Source organism: Onychomys torridus, chromosome 1, assembly GCF_903995425.1.
Source record: "Onychomys torridus chromosome 1, mOncTor1.1, whole genome shotgun sequence".
NCBI classification, from domain to species: domain Eukaryota; kingdom Metazoa; phylum Chordata; class Mammalia; order Rodentia; family Cricetidae; genus Onychomys; species Onychomys torridus.
This window is the reverse complement of record NC_050443.1, coordinates 119380072-119400999: the sequence shown is the minus strand read 5'-3', so window position 1 is coordinate 119400999 and position 20928 is coordinate 119380072. Positions and strand designations below refer to the sequence as shown.

Genomic DNA, 20928 nt, shown 5'->3' with positions numbered 1-20928 from the left:
CTCTCTGCTGGCATCTTCCAGGAACCACAGGGCATGGGGCACCAGGACTTGGGAGCTAGGAGGCCTGGCAGGAAAGGGAATGTATTTCTCAGCAGACCTCAGAGCTGGGGCAATGTAGAAGAGAGCGGGACTATAAATTGACCCCCTAACACATGTCCTTCCCATCCCAGGCTGCCTGGATGTCTTCTGGACAGGGCAGGCGTACCAGGGGTGACAAAAGTGGCTAAAGGGGATGGGACCTACTGATGACTGTCCATCAGTCCTGAGGGTATAGTCTGCTGTCCTCTCCACAGGAGAGGGAGAAAGGATGAGTCTGGGCATCACCAGGGCATTTGTTGTTTTGGGTTTTTTTTTGAGACAGGGTCTCTCTATTATGTAGCTCTGGCTGTCCTGGAACTCAGTATGTAGACCAGGCTGGCCTCTAACTCACAGAGATCCACCTGCCTCTGCCTCCTGAGTGCTGGGATTATTAAAGGTGTGCACCACCACACCTGGCTTGCCAGGGGACTTTAGGCAGGGGAGTGAGGACAAGGTTAAGGATCAAGGGTCAGGGTCTGGGGTACAGGGTAGACCTGAGGACTAGAGTCTTGGGGTCAATAAGTTTATGTAGAATGTTTTTAAGGCTGTGAGTTGGGCTGATCTGTGAGAGTAAGGACTTGGGTTCAGGAGTCTGGGGAGATGCTGGAGGCTCGGACATTGGAGATGTAGGACATAAGATTCTGAGAGGTACAGAGCGAGAGCTGGGCAACTAGGTATCCATTCTACACCTGCAGGGCTGTCCCCTACCACTGCCTAAGAAATCTGCCTGTTATCTCCCAGCCCTGAAGGGCAGTGGGTTCAACCCTTAGTCCTTCTCCCTGGACAGGTGCCACTAGCTGCACCCAGCTGTCCACTCCCTTCCCTGGGGGCTACAGGGTCACCAGTGGAGATCAGCTACCCTGAAAATACAACCAGAGCAGGTACTAGGTGTCTAGGTGACATCCAATAGGCACCGGAAGCACTGTTGAGACATTACTGCTGAGCCCATCTCTCTGCCCTGGTAAGGGTACCTGGAAAAGCCAGTTCCTCTATGCCACATGTCAGCTGCAGTAAGGTGGTACAGTTTTTACACTCACTACTACTCACATGGCCTCTGTGACTGGCCAGGGAGGGGAGCAGATACTGCTGGTGGCTTAGAGCCAACAGGACCTCAGTGGCCCTTCAAGGATCTCTCACCCTCAGCAAAAGGGCTTGCCCAGAGTGCTGGCCTAGGGTGAGGGCAGAGGTAACTTGCCACTCTGACACCCATAGATGTACCCTGGGGTTTGAAAAGTATGCTGAGTCCTGAGTTTTCAGTCTTGAATGGGGTACCTGGGAATTTGCATACCTGACGGTAACCCCAGCCTCTCAGAAACCTCTCAATGTCTCTGCTGTAGGCCTGAGGGCCAACAGGAGTACAGTAGTGTTTCCATACCCCTCATGGAGTGGGCCTGTGGGCACAGTTGGTATCTTGAACATTCCCACAAGGGTTGTGATCTGGTCTGTTCAGGGAGATAAGATGGGAGGGGAGCAAACAGACCTGGGTGGAGGCTGTGTTGGGGTGTGGGTAGCAACAACCATGATGTCTTGTGAAGTACCAAAGATGCTAAGGAAGTCCTGACCCTACCTTCAGTCTTCAGGGGGTGGGGGACCAATTGTCTTGGCCAGATCTAAGGCTGTGAAGCACAGGAACTGTACACCAGCTTCCTGAAGGAGCTTCTCCAGTCTCAGCCATGGCCTTTTCTGTAACTGACCAGTAGAGACCCCTGGAGAGCTGACCTGGGTCAGGTTGGCTGGACTCCCTTGCCCTTCTGAGCCCCTAGAAGACCCAGGAGATGAGCCTGCCTAGCTCTAGGGAGGCAGGCAGAGCCAGGTTATGGGGACCAGGGCTTGACAAACTCCTACCCCCCATTTCTTCCCCACCTAATTCAGGTTTTCCTCTCTGAATCCAGTTTCCTTTCCCTACCCAAGCCAGCTCCAGCCAACCTTGAGGCTGAGCCACAGAAGATTGCAGAGTGCCACGACAAGATGCCTCCACCTGCCAGCAGGTGGCACCTGTTGCCCACACAACGTCTCAGAGGAGGGCTGGGCCATAAATGCTGACCAAGGGAAAAACTGTCTTAAGGGTCTCAATCACCTCTGAACACGACAGGCTCCATTGTGGTACACTCTAGAACAGGCCAAACTAGTTAGGATAATAGAAATCTGAAGTATGGGGCTGGCTGGGCAGAGCTGGACAGGCAAGGGGGACACAGACATGTGGGTATATGCAAATTCACAGAGATGCATGGGTAAGAGCTGTGCTATCCAGTTTATACACATTATACCTTGGATTAAGTTGGTGGGTTTTGTTTTGTTTGTGTTTTTTTAATCACGGTGACGAAGTATCTGAGATGAACAATTTAGAGGAAGAAAGATTTGTCTTGGTTTATGGCTTCAGAGGGCTCAGTCCACAGTCACTTGTCCCACATTATGGTGGTAGTACTGTGTGGTGGACAAACTTCTAACCCTCATAGAAACTGGGAAACAGAGAAAATAGGAACCAGAAACCAGGTGTAACCTTCAGAGCTGGCCTCCCATGCTTCCTCCAGCTCCCCCATACTTCCTCCAGCTCCCCCATACTTCCTCCAGCTCCCCCATACTTCCTCCAGCTCCCCATACTTCCTCCAGCTCCCCATATTTCCTCCACCTCCTCCATACTTCCCCCAGCTCCCCATACTTCTTCCAGCTCCCCATATTTCCTCCACCTCCTCCATACTTCCTCCAGCTCCCCATACTTCCTCTAGCTCCCCCTACTTCCTCCACCTCCCCCTGCTTCCTCCACCTCCCCCTGCTTCCTCCAGCTCCCCCAAGTAGTGGGTAGCCATTCCAGCTTTGGCCTGGAAGTTCCAACCCCCACTGAGGCTTCGGTAATGGTCACGCCTACAAGGCGGGGCTGAGAGAGGAGGTTCCAGATGCCAGATGCCAGATGCCGGATGCCAGATGCCAGGAGGCCTCTCTTGGTTCCAGGACCCTGGACACTGGAGGTAGACTGAGCAGAGTTCTCCAGAGAACACCGCCGGACTGCACCATACCTTTCCCAGACCCTGCAACCTACCTATCCCTTCATTTGTAAGTTACGCCACTAAATAAACCTCCCTTTTAACTACGTGGAGTGGCCTTAATTTTGCCAATACCTCCATGCTTCCTCCAGATCCCCCATACTTCCTCCAGCTCCCCAACACTTCCTCTACCTCCCCCATACTTCCTCCAGCTCCCCCATGCTTCCTCCAGCTCCCCCTGCTTCCTCCACCTCCCCCATACTTCCCTCCACTCCCCCATGCTTCCTCCACCTCCCCCTGCTTCCTCCACCTCCCCCATACTTCCCTCCACTCCATGCTTCCTTCAACTCCCCCATGCTTCCTCCACCTCCCCCACACTTTCCCCCACTCTCCCTTACTTCCTCCAGCTCCCCCATGCTTCCTCCACCTCCCCCTGCTTCCTCCACCTCCCCCATACTTCCCTCCACTCCCCCATGCTTCCTCCACCTCCCCCTGCTTCCTCTACCTCCCCCCCTGCTTCCTCCACCTCCCCCCTGCTTCCTCCACCTCCCCCCTGCTTCCTCCACCTCCCCCATGCTTCCTCCACCTCCCTATACTTCCTCCACCTCCCCCTGCTTCCTCCAGTTCCCCCATGCTTCCTCCAGCTACGCTCTATTTCCTAGAGTTTTCCAGCATCTTCCAAATGGCTCCATGAGCCTTGTAGGGAGACACTTTATATTTAAACCATAACACAACTTGATATGAGGAGGAACTATTTGCGTGTGTATGCATGTATATGAGTGTGTACACGTATGCCCACTAAGGGAGGAGCCTATGTGGCCCCTGTATGGGTAAGGTGCATGAGTATGTGAGCACAAGTTCTCATAACCATGAGAATGGCTGCAACTGTCAGTCCGCTCGGAGGTCCTCTTGCAGTGGGAACATGTGCGACAGGTCCCTCTGGCACTGACTCTGTCCTAGTCTGCTTTCTACTGCTGTGACAAACACAATGACCAAAAGCCAGCTGAGGAGGAAAAGGTTTATTTTGGCTTAGAGATTACATGCCATCAGCAGCAGAGCCAGGGCAGGATCTCAAGGCAAGAACCTGGAGGCAGGAACTGAAGCAGAGGCCATGGAGCAACATGCTGACTGGTTTGCTCTTCTTGGTTTACTCAGCTTGTTTCTTACACAACCCAGGATCACCTGCCAGTGGAGGCAACACCCACAGTGGCTGGACTTTCTCACATCAATCATCACACAGGCCAATCTGATGGAGGTATTTTCTCTGTTAAGGTTTCCTCTTCCCTAGTGACCTTAACTTGTGTCAAGTCCCCCTCATTCATAACTCCTCTGGGGTCCACCTTGCTGCCAGCCCTCTAGAAACCAGATGTGCAGTTTCATGTTCTCAGGAACCACAGAGGACAGAGGTCAGAGGTCATCAGCTTTTATTCATCCCACCTTTATCTTTCTGACCCTCAGACCCAGGCTCCAGGTGACCCCACACAGGCACCAGCACATCAGCCAATGGAGGCAGAGGACACACAGGATGAGCCCCAAGGCCTTGGCTCCTCCACGTCCTCCCTGAATGGCCCTGGAAAATCCTTAAAGGCAGTACCAATATTTTTGGTACATACCACCATGACCCTGAACATCACTGGAGTATGAAGCAAAAAGTCCCCTTCGTCATTTCTTTCTTGAGCCTTGGGCATGCTGGGTAAATGTTCTGCCACTGAACCAGCTCCCTGCCCTTCTATTTGTCATTCTTTTATTTTTTTAAAGATTTTATTTATTATTTATTTATTTTTGGTTTTTGTAAGTCCGAGTCTCACTATGTAGTCTTGGCTGGCCTAGAGCTTGCTATGTAGAGCAGGCTGATCTCAAACTCATAGAGATCCGCCTGCCTCTCCTCCTGAGTGCTGAGATTTAAGGTATGCACCACCACATCTGGCCTATTTTTTATGTTTAATTATGTATGTGGATGTGTGTCTATGTGTGAGTATGTGCTCCTGAGTTTGGACCCCTCAGAGGTCAGAAAAGGGTATTGGATCTCCTGGAACTGGGGTCAGTCCCAAACAATTGTGAGCCCCCTGATGTGGGTGCCGGGAACTGAACCTCAATCCTCTGCATATGTGCTCTCAGTCACCAAGCCATCTCTCCAGACCATGTCACTTCTTTAGATTTATTTATTTTTTTGTATTTTACCTGCATGTATGTGAAGCATGAATCCTAACTGGCCTTATAATAAAAGCCCAGAGCCAGATTTTGGGGTGAATGCTGAAAGATCAGAGGAAACAAGCCACAGCCACTTCTCACCTTGCCATCTCCTTAGTTGAAAGAGGAAGGTCCTGTCTCCACAAATCCTCAGACTGAATGCCCAAGTCCTCAGCCCTGTCTCTTCCCACCTTACATGCCTTTCTCCGCCCAGCCGTATCATTTCCTGTCTCAACCTTCCTAGTGCTAGGATTAATGGCATGTGTGCTTCCCAAATACTGGGAGCAAAGGCATGAGATCCCAAAGGCGGGGATTAAAGGTGCGCGCCACCACTGTCTGGCTCTGTTTCTCTTTTAGACTGGATTAGTCTCATGTAGTCCAGGGTAGCGTTGAACTCACAGAGATCCAGATGGATCTCTGCCTCCCAAGTGCTAGAATTAAAGTGTGTGCCACCACTGTCTGGCCTCTATGTCTAAACTAGTGGCTGGCTCTGTACTCTGATCTTCAGGCAAATTTTATTTGTTAGAGTACAAACAAAATATCACCACATGTATGTATATGTACTTTGTGCATGCCTGGCACCCTCCAAGGTCAGAAGTGGGCATTGGATCCCCTAGAACTAGAGTTACAGATTGCTGTCAGCTTCCATGTGGGTGCTGGGAGTAAAACCAGGTCCTCCAGAAGAGCAGTCAGTGCTTTTAACTGCTGAGCCATCTCTCCAGTCCCATCACTTTCCTTTTTTTATTTTCTTTTTAAAAATAATTTATTTATTTTTATTTCATAAACATTCCTGTTTTGCCCACATGTATGTCTGTGTGAAGGTGTCAGATCCCCTGAAAATGGAGTTACAGGCAGTTGTGAACTGCCATGTGGGTTCCAGGAATTGAACCCAGGTCCTCTGAGCCATTGCTCCAGCCCCCTCACCCCATCACTTTTCTATTTTAATTATTTTTCAAATTGAATTTTACAGTGCTGGGGATCAAAGCCAGGGTGTTGTGAGTGCCTGGCAAACACTCTAACTTTCGAGCTACATCTTCAGCTCTGAAAGATTAAAGATTAGACAAAAGAAAAAAATAACCCAGTTAGGTCAATAACAGCTACAGAAAAATGCATATCAAAATGATACAAAAGATGGGTGGAAAGGAAAGGAAACACCCTGTCAGAGTTTACACTATTGTGCGCTGTTAGGGTATCTCTGGAAGATAGACTGTGGTGTGAGATGTGTGCTGGACCCCTAAACTTTAGAGACTAAACTTTAGGCAATAGCTAAAATAATAATAACAGAGTGATAAGCTAAATGTGGTGGTGCACATCTGTAATCCCAGCACCTAAGAGATAGAGCCCAGAGGTTTGGCTAGACAGCAAGTCTGGGGGCACCCTGAGCTACATGAGAGCCACCTTTAAAAAGATACAAGCAAGCTAAGCAGTGATGCCACACGCCTTTAATCCCAGCACTGGAAGCAGAGGCAGGCAGATCTCTGAGTTTGAGACCAGCCTGGTCTACAGAATGAGATCCAGGATAGCCAGGGATACATGGAAAAATCCTGCCTCAAAACACCAAAAACACAAAAATACACACTCCAGAAGAGAGAAAAGGCCCGTGCTCCAGTCCTCATCTCCTGTTCCTGTTTTTGCTCAGTACCACAGGGGAGGAAGGACAGAAGGGATGGGAAATGACCAGCAGGTGGCAGACTTTGCCCTAGCCACATTAATAATACACCAGTCAAAACATGCATGGCTTGCCAGACTAGATTAAAAGACAAATTTATCCTATAGGGCATCTAAACTCACTACAGCAGTCAATCATGGTGATGCAGGTCTGGAATCCCAGTACTCTGGAGGCTGAGAGGGGAAGATGGTAAGTTCAAGGCCAGATGAGGCTATATAGCAAGACCCTGTCTCCAAAAAGAAAAAAAAAATCATTATAAAGGACAAATGAACTATATAAAGGATAGAAAAGGACCTGCTATGCTGATGGGAAGGTCAGAGTTCAGGGTTATCCCAGACTCAGCCAGCTCCTGCCCCACCCAAGGCCACTTGAGACCCTGCCTCAAATCCACGGCTTTACCAGTGGATCCTCTTCCTTCTAGAAGGCACGCTAACATTAACATTAGACAAAACAGGTTTTTGAGCAATGATATTACCATCAACAAAGGCTACTTACTAATGAAAAGAAGGCTAAAGGTGTGTGACCTCCAAAGAGTTCTGAGCCCCAACAATGGAAGCACGATGTTAAAGAAACACTGGTAAATCAGATTCTATCAAAATGAAGAACTACTGCTCTGTGAAAGGTACGAGCAACGTAATAAAGAGAGGCCACAGTTTAATGCACTTGCAGATAACGAAGGACTTGAAGGACTGGGGACACAGCTCAGCTAGTAGAGTACTTGCCTTGCATGCAGGAAGCTTGAGTTCAATCCCCAGTTAATGTGCACGAGTACGCGCGCGCGCGCACGCGCACGCGCACACATACAGAGAGAGCTCATGCTCACACACACACACACACAAACTGAGAGACTTCCAAATGAACCATAGTTAAACTAATAACTCGATCTGAAGACAGACCAGGATTTGAAGTACTCCATTGAAGAAACAGGTTCAGAAAATAATAAGAAAATAGTAGACAGAGGAAGCCGAGGAAGCCCACTGAAAGCTGCCCTGCCACAGCACTGTGCACAGCGGCCACCGTGGACTGCCACATGGCATCACTGACCACATACCTAGGGAGATGTGAAGGGCCCAGAAGTCTCTCATGCCCCAGTAGGACACAGTCTAAAGACACAGGCTACGTGGCCATGGAAAACTTGATCATGGCAAAGTGTGAGCACCTGAGCCTCTACTCACACGTTCCCAACAGCCCACCGGTTAACTCAAGCTGAAAACAAGCCAAGTAACCAGCAAAGGAGGTGACCATCCGTCAGGCTCCAAGGGTGAGTTGGGATACAGGCATACGGACATTACATTTATTTCCCTTTTCTTTGTTTTATATTTACAATTCTATTTATTATCACTGGGTAGGAGGGCAGGCAGGCCACAGCATTTATGTGGAGGTGAGACTATGTCTTTTGGGAGTCTGTACCCCCCTTCCACCGTTCCAGGAGTCAGACTCAGGTGGTCATGCTTGCGCGGCGCTTTTACCCGCTGAACCATTTTGCTACCCCTGGACATTACATGTATTTTTCCCCACTTGGTGCTGAGACCTGAACCCATGGCTTCACACATTCTAGACAAGCACAGTACCACTTAGATATGCTCCCAGCCATAGCATTTCATTTCTAAGGCCAGTCTCAGCCTTGTTCAATCTGACACTGGGCAGGAGAGGCTTAAGCCCAACTCCTCAGGACCCCAGAAGTCCACTTGTTCCCATAGTCTCTGCTTGGCTCAACCCTCCTCAAGCTACAAACAACTACAGCCAATGCTACAGGCCTTCTATGCCCAGACTGTCCTCTCACCTGCTGCCTGCCTATGCCACACCCACCTTCCCCTTCCCACTGCCTGGGGTGGTCTTTGAGTTCCTGAGGATTGCACTGTTCTGACTATGGCTGCTATGCTTCTCAGGGGAGAGACCACAACTTTCTAGAAATTTCCTGCGGGATCTGTGGCCTCAGGGCTGTGGGCTCTGTGCACATCTGTTTACCATGCTGCTGGCAGAGCCTACACATTGTCCTCAGACTCCACTGAGACACCTTACCCAGACCCCATGTAAGTACATACTACCCTCCTTACTCCCACGGCTAGTTCCAAGCACCTTCACCACCATCAGCTCTTAGGCTAAGTTTACCCATCTCTCCCAGCTGACTCTAGGTCCAGGACACTCTTGAGTACCTGCTGCTGCCAAGGCCTGGCCTCCATAGTCATGGCTCTGCCACAAATGATCTGGTAGCCTCCAGTAAATCTAGGCTGTTATTGCCCTGCTCTGAAATGCACCTGGCTTCAGGGGCCATCTGACTTGTGTTTCTGGGGCCCTGATAGATCCCCAGCATCATCCATCTATGATAGAAACCAAAGAAGTCTGGGGAGAAGTGGCCTTGTGCCCCTCCAGCTCCACACCTCACCTCTAGCTTCAAAAGTCACCTGCATAGTCTAGGACCCTCCTGTACTTCCCAAATCCCCCTCTGCAGCTCCCAGAAGTGGGCAAGTCTTCACTGACCCTACCTATGGTACAGGTACTTGCAGGGCAGCAGGCAGCCCAGGAAACCTCAGCCTGACAGGTATTGGTCCACAATGCCACCCGGGGCAGCCCAGGGGGTTGAGCCCTGTGTCCAGGACAACCCTATCTGTTTTTCACTCAACATGGCTACTCGCACTGTAGAGAGGCAGGGCAGCTTGGGCGGGGCTCTCTGGCAATCTTGCATTGCGTCCTACTTGCCAGGCTGAAGGCACCCTTACATGTGGCCTGGAAGCGAGAATTGTGTTAACATTAGCCAGAGTTGGATTCAGCCCATCCTTTGAGATCGTGAAGTCTTCCCAGGGTTAGGTTAGGTGGATGGTGCCTGTGTGATTTTGGAGTACCTGATGGGAGCAGGACTGAGGGATCAGTGTCCTGGAAGGCTTAATGAGGCATCTAAGCCGAGGGAAAACTCACACCATGGGCTTCTGCTTGATGGTCAGTGAGGCACAGGGCTCCCCTCCTTCTTGCATGTAGAATGAAGGATATGAGGCAGTCCAGCATGGGACTCGATCCAAGGGACAGCTGAGTCAGAAGCCTTCCTGTCAAAAGGTGGGTATCTCAGCCTAGGGTTTGGCTCAGTTGGTAGAACAGTCACCAACATAAACAAAGCCTTGAATTTAATCCTCAGCACCTCATAAATCAAATATGGTGGCTCACACTAGTAATCTCAGCCCCTGGAAGATGGAGGATGAAGGGGTAGAAGTTCAGGTTATCCTTAGCTACATAGAAAGTCAACACCAGGGTTGGGGATTTAGCTCAGTGGTAGAGCACTTGCCTAGCAAGCGCAAGGCCCTGGGTTCGGTCCTCAGCTTCTGGAAAAAAAAAAAAAAAAAAAGAAAGTCAACACCAGCCTGGGCTACATCAGACCAGATCTCAAGAGGAAAAAAGAAGAAGGTGGGTGCCAGCTGTAGCCACCCTCACCCCAGGCTAAGACCTCTTGGTTCCCTAGGAGTCCAGGCCCACTTAGCACCCCTTTCTGATACCACCCCTATTATCTGCAGTCCCTCCATTAGGTACCAATACAAGACATCCATGAACAAAAAGGAAAAGGGCCCCAGCCAGAGAAGCATGGTAGTATGCTCTCCACCATTTCAGAACATAGTTCCACCTAGCCCGAGCAGCACCCACCTCAGGTAGTGACTTCTCTGCCAAGGCTGGAGGCCAGGGCCCATATCCAGAGGGAGGGGCTGATCACAACGAAATCCCAGGCTAAGAGCCAGAGCCAAAGCAATTGGTGGAGTCTAGGTACTCTGCTAGGTAGAAACTGGGGGCCAGTCACTGACGGGGCTGTGGAGGTCACATACACCCTCTAGCTGTGGACACAGCACAAGATCTGCTGGCTTCGTTGTTACTTTCATCAGAATTGACTCCAGCAGCTCAGGGTAAATTCTACAAAAAGCCGAAGAAGCAGGAGTTGGCTAGAGTAGGGGACCAGAGGCCAGGAGTTAGACGAGACCTTGAACAGGTAGTATGGGAATAGCACAGCGTGGCTCCAGGTAGGGGTACCAGACAGCAGGATCCTAGGGCAAGGGTTGCAGGTCCCTGGAGAAGGTTGACCAGGATACTTTATCTCCTATGTACTCCCAAGGCAACCAAGAGGCCAGGGCATCTGAGAATTGGGGGTAGGGGGCACCACTGATACTTGGGGGCAGAGGGAGAGGAGGGCACAGCCCCTTATGGGACAGCTAATGAAGCTCAGGCCCCACTGAGTCAGAGTCTAAGGCCGACTGCCACCTACTACACACAGGACATGCAGGCATGGCTCTCGCTCTAAGGCTTGAAGTCCCTCAGTCATTGTGTCCAGGGTCTCACCGTCTCCCCAACAGGAGGTGCCCATGAGCCAGCCCTGAAGCTCACTGATCACTAAGGTACAGACATCCCATCTTTAACCTTCATGAAACATCAGGTCCACAGCCCCATACTCTGTACCCAGTCCTTGGGAACTCTGAGCTACATCCTCCAGCCAGAGTCCATACTGGTTGTTCTGCCCTGGCTCACCCTCCTAGAGCATGGCTCAGCCACAGGGGAGAATTCCTACTTCTGGTGTGGACATCTTTCACAAACTCTCCCTAAACTTAGCCTTTTCATCTGATGGTGTATGGCTGCCAAGCCAAAGGGATTGAGAAAACACCAGCTCTTCCCCCAGAGCCTGTCACACCTAACCCAGATTGGCCCAGAAGTCAGGGACAGGTGGTCTGGATGGGCTGACCAATATGTCAACTCCTGTACCTCTAGGAAAGAAACAAAGCCAACCCAGGGTTTGGGCCTTCTTGCCTGTGGCGGGAGGGAGGACCCAAGCATAATGAACAAAAGCCCTCAACCCCACACAGAGGCCTGCTTTTAGCTGTGCGTGATCCTGGGACACCTCTCTCTAGACCAGTGGTTCTTAATTTGTGGGTCATGACCCCTTTCAGGGGTTGAATGGCCCTTTCAAGGGGTCACCTAAGACCATCAGAGAACACAGATATTTACATTACAATTCATAATAGTAGCAAAATTACAGTTATGAAGTAGCAATGAAAATAATTTTATGGTTGGGGTCACTACAACATGAAGGACTGTATTAAAGGGTCTCAGCATTAGGAAGGTTGAGAACCACTGCTCCAGACACTGGGCTCTGGGACCAAAGCTGGCTTAGGCCACACTTCATAGCCAAGCCTAGGCCCTGAGAGGCCACTGTCCAGGGCTGGGCCACACTGATGGATGTGGAGGGCAAGGGTCTGAGCTGGACGTGAGAATGGACAATCACACACTTGTCCAGCTGCAGGTTCCGCTTTCCGGGCCCGCCAGCGGGATCTGGGGCTTATCACTGTGATTGCCAAGGGAACAATGGCGCACACACACTTATCTTTCTGTCAGAGCTATCTCAGCCGTCAGAGCTGTTTGCTCAGTGCATTCGCTCTCCCAAGTCAAAGGACAAAAACACTATTGAACCGTGATTTCCTGCCAATCAAGTGTGTTACAAAAGGTGGGCCCTGAGGCCCTCCTGTGGCCCCTCCTCACCAGGATGGAGCCATTGACCCGGGAAAGGGCAATACCACTCCCTAGAGCTACCTTCTTGCCACAGGTGCATGCAGCCCAAAACAGCCCAGAAGATCCTGGAAGGCACAGCTCTGAGCCACTCATGCGTGGTCATATACACACACCCCTACAGATTGTTAGACAAGCACATCCAGCCAGCCAAGCAGACACAGGGCTCCTAGCTACACTGAGTCATAAGCACCTTCTACGTGACTGCCCTGTGTCCGGCTCCACCGATTTCCTCCTCAGCTGCCCAAACCCAGCTGCGAGGCTGCAGCCGGAGCTACACAAGCTCCATTGGTATCACTTTGAGTGAAAATGTCACTCTGTTGTTCAGTTTCTCACCTGAGTGGATGCTGCTGAGTGTTAATAAACCACTAAGAGAGCTGGAGAAATGACTCTGTGCTTAAGATCACAGCTCAACACTGCCTATAACTTCAATTCTGACTCCTCTAGCTTCTGCTGGCACCTGCACATACCTACACACAGATACCACACACACATAAATCAAAATATGCAAACTCTAAAGGAGAGAAAACACTAAGAGAGCCCGGAGAAGCAGCTCAGCCACTGAGAGCAGTTGCTGCCATTACTGGCCTGATATCTCAGTGGATACGCATTGGTTGCTCTTCCAGAGGAAGAGCACATGGCAGCCCACAACCATATCTAACTCCAGTCCCAGAAAAGCTGATTCCCTCTTCTGGCCTCTGCAGGTACCAGTCACACACATGGTGCACAGACATATATGCAGACAAAACACTCACATACATAAAATGAAAATAAACCTTTTTTAGAGAAAGGAACACCTGTTATTTTTATCCATAATCCAGGCTTAGTTTCCAGTACCACATAGCAGCCCATAACTGCCTGTAACGCACTCAGGTTCCAACCCTCTTCTGGCCTCTGCAGGGCCCTCCATTCACACGATGAACACATATGTACTATGACACTCACACTTGTGCGCACACATAACACACACACACACTACACAAGACAAATCTATTACACAGAAAGAAAGATAGGAGGAGGGAGGGAGGGAGGGAGGGAGGGAGGGAGGGAGGGAGGGAGGGAGGGAGGGAGCAATAACAGGCCACCCAGAAGCACACACAGCATTAGATGACCACTCCACCCACTGAGGCTGAACTCACAGAGTTTCTGTAAAGATCATGTTCTATGACTCAGTAGGGGGTTGTCTTTTTTTTGGGGGGGGGGCTAAGATCAAACCTAGGGCCTCAAATATGTTAGACACACACTGTATCACAGTGCCATACCCAAAGTCCAAAACATCCTGTTAAAGCTGAGGTTTATTTACAGAAAACAAACATTCCTGCTTTGTCACAGGATCTGCTGGATTTGCTGACCCAAGTGAGAACAGAATCTGAGAGTTCCCAGTGTAGAGATGAGGGACCAGAGGAGACAACCTGTGTCCAGGCTATAGGGCTTGGCTTAGCTTGGCTATAAGATACAGGTTCTTTTTGGGGACCCAGACTCAGGCAGGGCTAGAGCTAATACCAAACCTGCAATGGACACAGCTAAGTGCTGGTACTGAGTTCCTTCAGGGGTGCAAGTGGCACCGCTCAGCACTCGCTGGAGTGACCAAAACCACCCTAGGAGATCCCTGTCTCACCCCAGGTTCCCAGTGGGACTGGACAGACTCAATGGTTTGTTGGATCCCATCTCATATCCTGGCTGAGAGAGTCTCAAGGAAGATACCACCCTTTCCTCACCCCGACCTTATCCCTAATTCTTGCCCTCAGCCTGACCTTTGTCCTGACCCTAGCATTAGCCCCTTAAGGGGCTGGCATGCACCCCACCTTTGGCCCCTGCCTCTCATATTCCCAGGAGCTCATCTTCCAAGTGGGTTTGGCCAGCTGTCTCAGGGGACCCACAGCTCACTCAACCCATGGAGATGCTGCAAAGGTAACTGTACTCACAGGGCAAGAGCACAGAGCACAGAGCACAGCCAACAGTGCCAGGAAACCCCCAGTACAGGCAGCAGGATCCCTCCCCAGGTGCAAAAACTCACAATAAATAGAGTAGACCCAGCAAATAAATGTCTCTGGTGGGGTACGAGGATCCAGGGTGGAGGCTGATTACCTGGCAAGATCAGGAGGAGGCCAGCCTCTCTGATATCCCCCTGGGCCAGCCCCACCCCAGGCACCCAGGTATGTGACTGATGGTGTCCACAGTGATCTGGCAGTTAGGACGGGCTGTTGACAGGCCCCACCATGGCCTCCAGGACAGCCAGATGCAGGAGGTGCCTATGGGCCCCTAGAGTGCGTGTGTCAGGCCCCCCACTGGGAATGGAAAGATAATGGGGCCACAGCCACTGCAGATTTTTCCAAAGAAGTCTCGAGTCCTGATAAAGCAGAACCCCATATCCTGTTTGGCCACCACTGTGCCCGGCAGGCGGTGGCGATCACAGGCCAGGAGTATGGGGTGCAAGTGGGTGCGGCAGGGGAAGGGCATACCACCCCTTTATAAGCTTCGGAGAACTAGACACTTGAGTCCCAGCAGAGGCGGCAGCAGGACTGCCTACGTGCCCAGCAGTAGAAGACCAGGGCTGGTGGCCGCCTCTGCTCCAGGAGTGCCACCATGCTCAGGGGTCAGCAGCTGCTGCTGCTGCTGTTCTTCGGGGGACCATCAATCAGTGCTGGTGAGTGGGCATCTGCCAGGCTATGCCCTCCACAGGTCCCTGTGCATGGGAAAGTCCTCAGGTCGTCTCGCCTCACTGACTCTGCCTCAGTCGGGCTGGCCATGCGGATACACTGATGAGTAGGAGGCAGAAGGGACCCAGCAAACTACTCAAACCCGTTTACCTCCTGTGAGCTGGGTACGGGGGCCAGGGAAGGAACAGGCTCATCTGAAATGGGGGTGGGGCTCCCTCTTGCAGAGTCTCAACAGTTTTGGTGACAGCAGAACAGAATGGTTAGCAACAGGGCACACCTGGCACTCTTCCCCTCTCCCCTTGGCTCTGGTCCTGAGAGGTCTTTGAGGAGCCTGGGGTATGTAGGGCAGGGGCATGTGTCACCCTAACAGAGTTGCTCCTTCGGTGCCGAAGCCAAAGTTCCTAGGCAGAGTGCAGGCTCCACTACTCCTGACCTCATTAACAGGTCTCAACTTCCCCTTCTGTATATGTGGGGAGACATCTCGGGCCACCTCAGCCCACAGCTCTGTATGCCAATCACTAGCTGTCAAGCACCTCCCCTAGGGGGTGGTAGGTCATATAGAGCCCACCCTCAAAATACACCCAGCCTGGAGGTAAAGGTGCTAGGTGGGTCTCAGACTTGAAATAATGTGATGCCCCTCCCACCAATCTGCTCTGCTCCTCTCTCCAGCAACAGCCTGCCCACTAAATAGGGCCAGATGTGCATACCAAAGGTGGCTCTGAACACCAAAAAGCAATGTCTATAGGTCCTACTGGGTCACCTGGGACCCTGTCTTGCCTCTTACCCAGTATTCCTGGCAGGAAGAGGAGGTGGAGGGATAACAGGAACCAGGTCCATGGGCCCATGGCCAGGAATAGGGGAATAAGCCATGGGAGGGCCTGATGGAAGAGACTCTGGAAAGCTGCTGTGTTTGGAGGCTGAAGGGATGGGGCTGCTCGAACAGCAGTCTTTGAATATCACTTCTGTGCAGCCTAGAGGGAGGGCAGAGGTGGGAGAGTATGAAGTCAGACAAGCCAGATGGGACTTGAGGCTACAGAAGCTGGGAAGACGATACCTGAAGCAGTGGGATTGACCCAGGACAGGTGAAGCCACAAACAAGCTGAAGGAAAACCCTATGAACAAGAGTTCCCATGGGCCATGGCCGAGGAATCAGTTAACAGAGATGCAGATGGTCCCAGTAGAAGTGGCAGTCTCCTGAACATCTTCAAAAGGGCCTCTAGAGGTCAGCTCAAAGAAAAACAGACTCAGGCTGTGGCCAAGGAGAGGGGAGACTTGTCAGGGGAGGGAACCACCTACATGGGACAGGAGCCCCTAAAGAGCAAAATAGACAGAATAGTGAAGCAATGGAGCCAGACCCAGGTCTGGGGCCAAGAGCTAAGCATTCTCACACCTCATAGAGCAGGGTGTTCCCATTGTCCCCATCTGTCTGAAAGAGAAATCTGAGCTACTGAGGGGTGTCATTCAGGGAACCTGGCCCATTCTCCACACCCATAAGAATCGTTGGACAGAGGCAGGTACAACAAACTGCCCTAGACATTACTTTAGCTCTCCCATTGCCTGCTGGATCCTGAGGGTGGAAATGGTGACGGATGGATATGCACCAGGCTGGGGCTCAGTGTGAGCTTCTGCCGGATCCTTACTGTATTGCCAGAGAGGATGTGTGAGCTAGGGTCTAAGTCCCAAGGAGCACTCAGAATGCCACTGTAGTTCTTCCTCATTACTACAAGCCACACAAGCCCTCAGCTGGTCCATCTCTGCTCTTGGTGTCACTCAGAGGCACGCATATCTGTGAATGATGGGCAGCAGTGAGGGAGAGGGCATCTTGCCCAAAGCTCATGAGATGATGTGAGAGTTATCTGACTGTGACATCTGTCACCCGCTAATGGTGAAGTTGATTCTTGACTGATCTGGCTAGCTAAGCAAGCATCCCCTTCCTCCCTCACTGCTCCTCGTGAGACCCTCCTGAAGCTATATTTAGTTCAGGAGGGTGCCTGTCCTCAATACAGGAAGACTGTTCTTTGATGAAGGGTGAGTACATGAGCAGCTGTGGTCCCCAGCTAGAAACAAACACCCTAGACACCTCAGTAGAGCTTGGGTGGGGAACTGCATCCCAAAGGATGCACTATGTGATCCAGCCAGTCAGCATATATGTGTCAGGTAAGGCACTGGCAGAGGGGTCAGGACATTACAGCCCATGGGAGCCCCAGAGAAACGCTCCCTCACACAGCCATCTGCAGCTGCCAGTCCCTGCCTGGCGGTCACCATGACCATGATTACCACAGTCCAAGGGCCTACTATGGCTGTCTTGGAGGCTGCCAAAGAGGAAAAGGGGAAGAAAACCAAGTGCAGGGCCCCAGATGGGGGAGTAGGCAGCTTCTGGGTAGTTTACCGAAATAGACCCACAGGGAGACTGGACAGCCAGATCAGGGACACAACTGGGTGTGGCTTGGCAGAGGAGACAGCCAAAAACTGCCTCAGCCCTCTGTCCTCTCCTAGTTGCCACCTCTCAGCACACTCCAGGCCCACCCTCTTATATCCTTACCAAGAGTTTCATGGAGATGAGTCCGGAGCAGAGCAGTCCTCTCAAAGCCTATTCCTGCATTTAGATTCTCTGTCTGTGGAGCTCTGCAGCCTGGCTCAACTGAGCAGTGAATGGGAGTGATCCTGGCAGACAGGCATCGATGCCTATGCTGACATGGCACTTGTTCTCCAGGGATGTCCTGCTAGCTCTACTCCACTCTGCTGGCCTCCACAGGACAGTGTGTCCCTCCAGCATGCCCCAGGGTAGAAAGCACCCTAGGCCCTGTTCCAATGTTCCTTACTTCCTTAGAGAGGCTGCCCTCCTAATTCCAGAATGCACAGGAGCAGCGAACTACACTTCCTTGCTTCATGTGCTCATCACTCCAGGACACTTCTGCAGCATGTGTGTGCTGTATGAATGGGTGCCACCTTTCCGGGACCTTGTGGGAACAAGCCTTGTGCTGTGGACCTGCAGCACCTGGCATGGTGACAGGCACCAAGTAGGAGCTTTCCTGCAGCCAGGCTAAGCCAAAGATGGAATATATGAATGAACAAACAAACCAGGAAGTAATGAGAGCAGGAGGATGTTACAGCTGGGGGAAAATGAGCTGAGATGCCAGGACTCGGACTGGAATCCACCTTTTGTCCTCCGTTAGAGCCTGCTACCTACTCAGTTAGGCATACTGCAGACAAGCTTGTGCTGTTCCAGAGCACGGCACTGCTACAAATGATGGGCAAATGGAGGCTGTGTACTTGGGAAGCCTCGATAGAAGTGGAAAAACCCACCAGGGATGACAGTGGGGTGGAACAAGTTCAGATAACAGTCACAACACTAACCATGGGTCCTGCCCATGCAGGTCTAGATACCACCTCCTTTGCCAGCCCAGGTCCCTGGAAGCAGAAGGACTCTCCACAGACAGGGGAGAGCCAACAGCAATCACATCACTGGCCAGAGTACCTGAGGCCCAATGGCCCAGAGTGCAGGATGGAGGGGGCGGCACCTCAACACACACACATGTACACATGCACACACGCACACATGCTTGCTTGACCACACCCATGTATAGCACAGGCCTTAGGGGTACTGAGGTTTGTGGTTTCCACAAGAAGGATCCAGCAATGAAAGTCATAGCTCAGACTCCAGCCAGGAGTTCTCATCCAAGGCACTGTGACCTCCGTGCCTGGCCCTGGGGGATACTGAGTCATAGCTTCCTGCCTTACAGGTGCCTGGACTGGAGATGCCACAGATCCCAACACTGAGGACAGCCTGCAATCCTGTAAGGCCTACACAGAAGGCAGAGCCTGGGCCAGAGCTGGGTGGGCATGTGGGATTGTGGCTACAGTGGCCTCTGCAGGGTCCCAGCTTCTGCGCCAGGCTGTCCTAGACATGTCCTGCCTGGTCATTGGACACAGGACTGGGAATGTATCATTTTCTTTGCAGACCCAGAAAAGGGCTGGTGCTCCACATGGGGAGCTGGCCACTTTTCCACCTTTGACCACCACGAGTACGATTTTAAAGGGATGTGCAACTATGTCTTTACGGCTACGTGTGGGGATGCCTCGCCCACCTTTAGCATCCAGTTGCGGAGAGATAGTGATGGGAACATATCCCGGATCATCATAGAACTCGGGGCCTCTGTGGTCACTGTGAACAAGGCAATCATCTCTGTCAGGGACATCGGGTAAGCTATGGGGCAGGATGATCAGGGTCAGGGGCAAAAAGGACAGTTGCTGACTTGTCTTACCCACAGGGTTGTTAGCCTGCCCTACACCAGCAATGGCCTCCAGATCATACCATATGGCCAGAGCGTGCAGCTGGTGGCCAAGCAGCTGGAGCTGGAGTTAACTGTCATGTGGGGTCCAGATGCCCATCTTATGGTAAGAGCCATGAGCTGACAAACATCATCAGGAAGGGCCCTTCTCAGAGTGAGTCTCAGGAGCCCAGACTGGCTGGACAGCACAGACTGCTGGCCAGCAACCCAAGAGGACCCGAGTTTAGATAGCAGCTCAGTTTTCCCATTTGAAGAGGAGGAGGATCCAGACAGGAAAGGAACCCCACACCCCACAAAGGGAAGGGTGGGGAGGTGGGAACACCTGGAACCTTGAAGCAAGAGTCCAAGGGCTCTCCAGCCTGGGTAGGGAACCCCTATGCATTCCCACAGGGACCAACAGTGCTACCTTGCAGGTCCTGGTAGAGAAGAAGTACATGGGCAAGCTGTGTGGACTGTGTGGGAACTTCGATGGGAAGACAGACAATGAATTTCTAAGCGAGGATGGTAAGCTAGGATGGGGTTAGGTGGTCAAGCCCCAGGTCCCTCTGTAGTCTGTTCCCACATGCTGACCTCTGTCCTATGCCCCCAGGCAAACTTCTGGAACCTCACAAGTATGCCACACTCCAGAAGCTAGATGACCCCAATGAGATCTGCGCGCATGAGGCCATCCCCAGCCCTACCACCCTGGAAACCAGATACGTATGTGAGGTGGCCCAGAACCCAAAGCCAGAATGTGGCTGACACAGGGGGGCTATGTAAGGGTCTCTGGGGCCAATGCTACCCCCACTTCTAGCCTCCCAAGCCCTGGTACGTATGATACAAAATATGGCCTCACCCATATGACTTTGAGCGACTCTCTATTCAGGCCCATATATGCAACCAGCTACTGACCCTGGTGTCCCCTGGGTGTGACGTGCCTAAGGAGCCACTGGTGCTGAGCTGCCAGGCAGACATGGCTGAGTGTGCCCAGCCAGGCCGGCAGAATTGCAGCTGCGCCACACTGTCAGAGTACTCCCGTCGATGTAACATGGCCGGCCAGCCTGTCCGCAACTGGAGGACCCCCGGACTCTGCCGTGAGTCCTAGGCAGGGCGAAAGGAAAAACAGTTTTGGGGAGGGGAGCCAAGCAAAAATGAAGTAGGAACTCAGGAAGGCAGGCAGGATCTTCTTACCAGACTCTATGCCTGCTGCCTGCAGCCGTGAGCCAGTGCCCAGCCAACCAGGTGTACCAGGAGTGTGGTGAGGTCTGCGTCAAGACTTGCTCCAACCCACAGCACAGCTGCCCCAGCTTCTGCACCTTTGGCTGCTTCTGCCCCCACGGTGAGGACATAGACCAGTACCTACTTTCCCCACAACTCACTCGCACTGACCTAGCTTGGCCTAGACATTCTTTATCTGAGTCCCAAGTCCAGGCCTTATCTACCCACCCCAAAACTTTCTGTCAACCCAGGACTCCATGTAGAGTGAGCAGTGGGGAAGAAGGATCTAAGTAAGAGTACTAAGGAGAGGTGGGCTTTGAGCCATCCAA

General features: G+C 51.8%; 1 protein-coding gene across 1 annotated transcript in view; it reads left to right on the top strand.

Moving 5' to 3' along the window:
- Nucleotides 1-15036: 15036 nt before the first annotated feature.
- Muc6 (mucin 6, oligomeric mucus/gel-forming) overlaps nucleotides 15037-20928 on the top strand; it is a 30183-nt gene continuing 24291 nt past the window's right edge. Inside the window, exons 1-8 of the mRNA XM_036177762.1 lie at nucleotides 15037-15097; nucleotides 18854-18907; nucleotides 19072-19312; nucleotides 19382-19508; nucleotides 19816-19906; nucleotides 19992-20101; nucleotides 20268-20475; nucleotides 20598-20720. Coding sequence (XP_036033655.1) covers nucleotides 15037-15097; nucleotides 18854-18907; nucleotides 19072-19312; nucleotides 19382-19508; nucleotides 19816-19906; nucleotides 19992-20101; nucleotides 20268-20475; nucleotides 20598-20720 — 1015 coding nt within the window. The remainder of the gene's footprint in view (nucleotides 15098-18853; nucleotides 18908-19071; nucleotides 19313-19381; nucleotides 19509-19815; nucleotides 19907-19991; nucleotides 20102-20267; nucleotides 20476-20597; nucleotides 20721-20928) is intronic.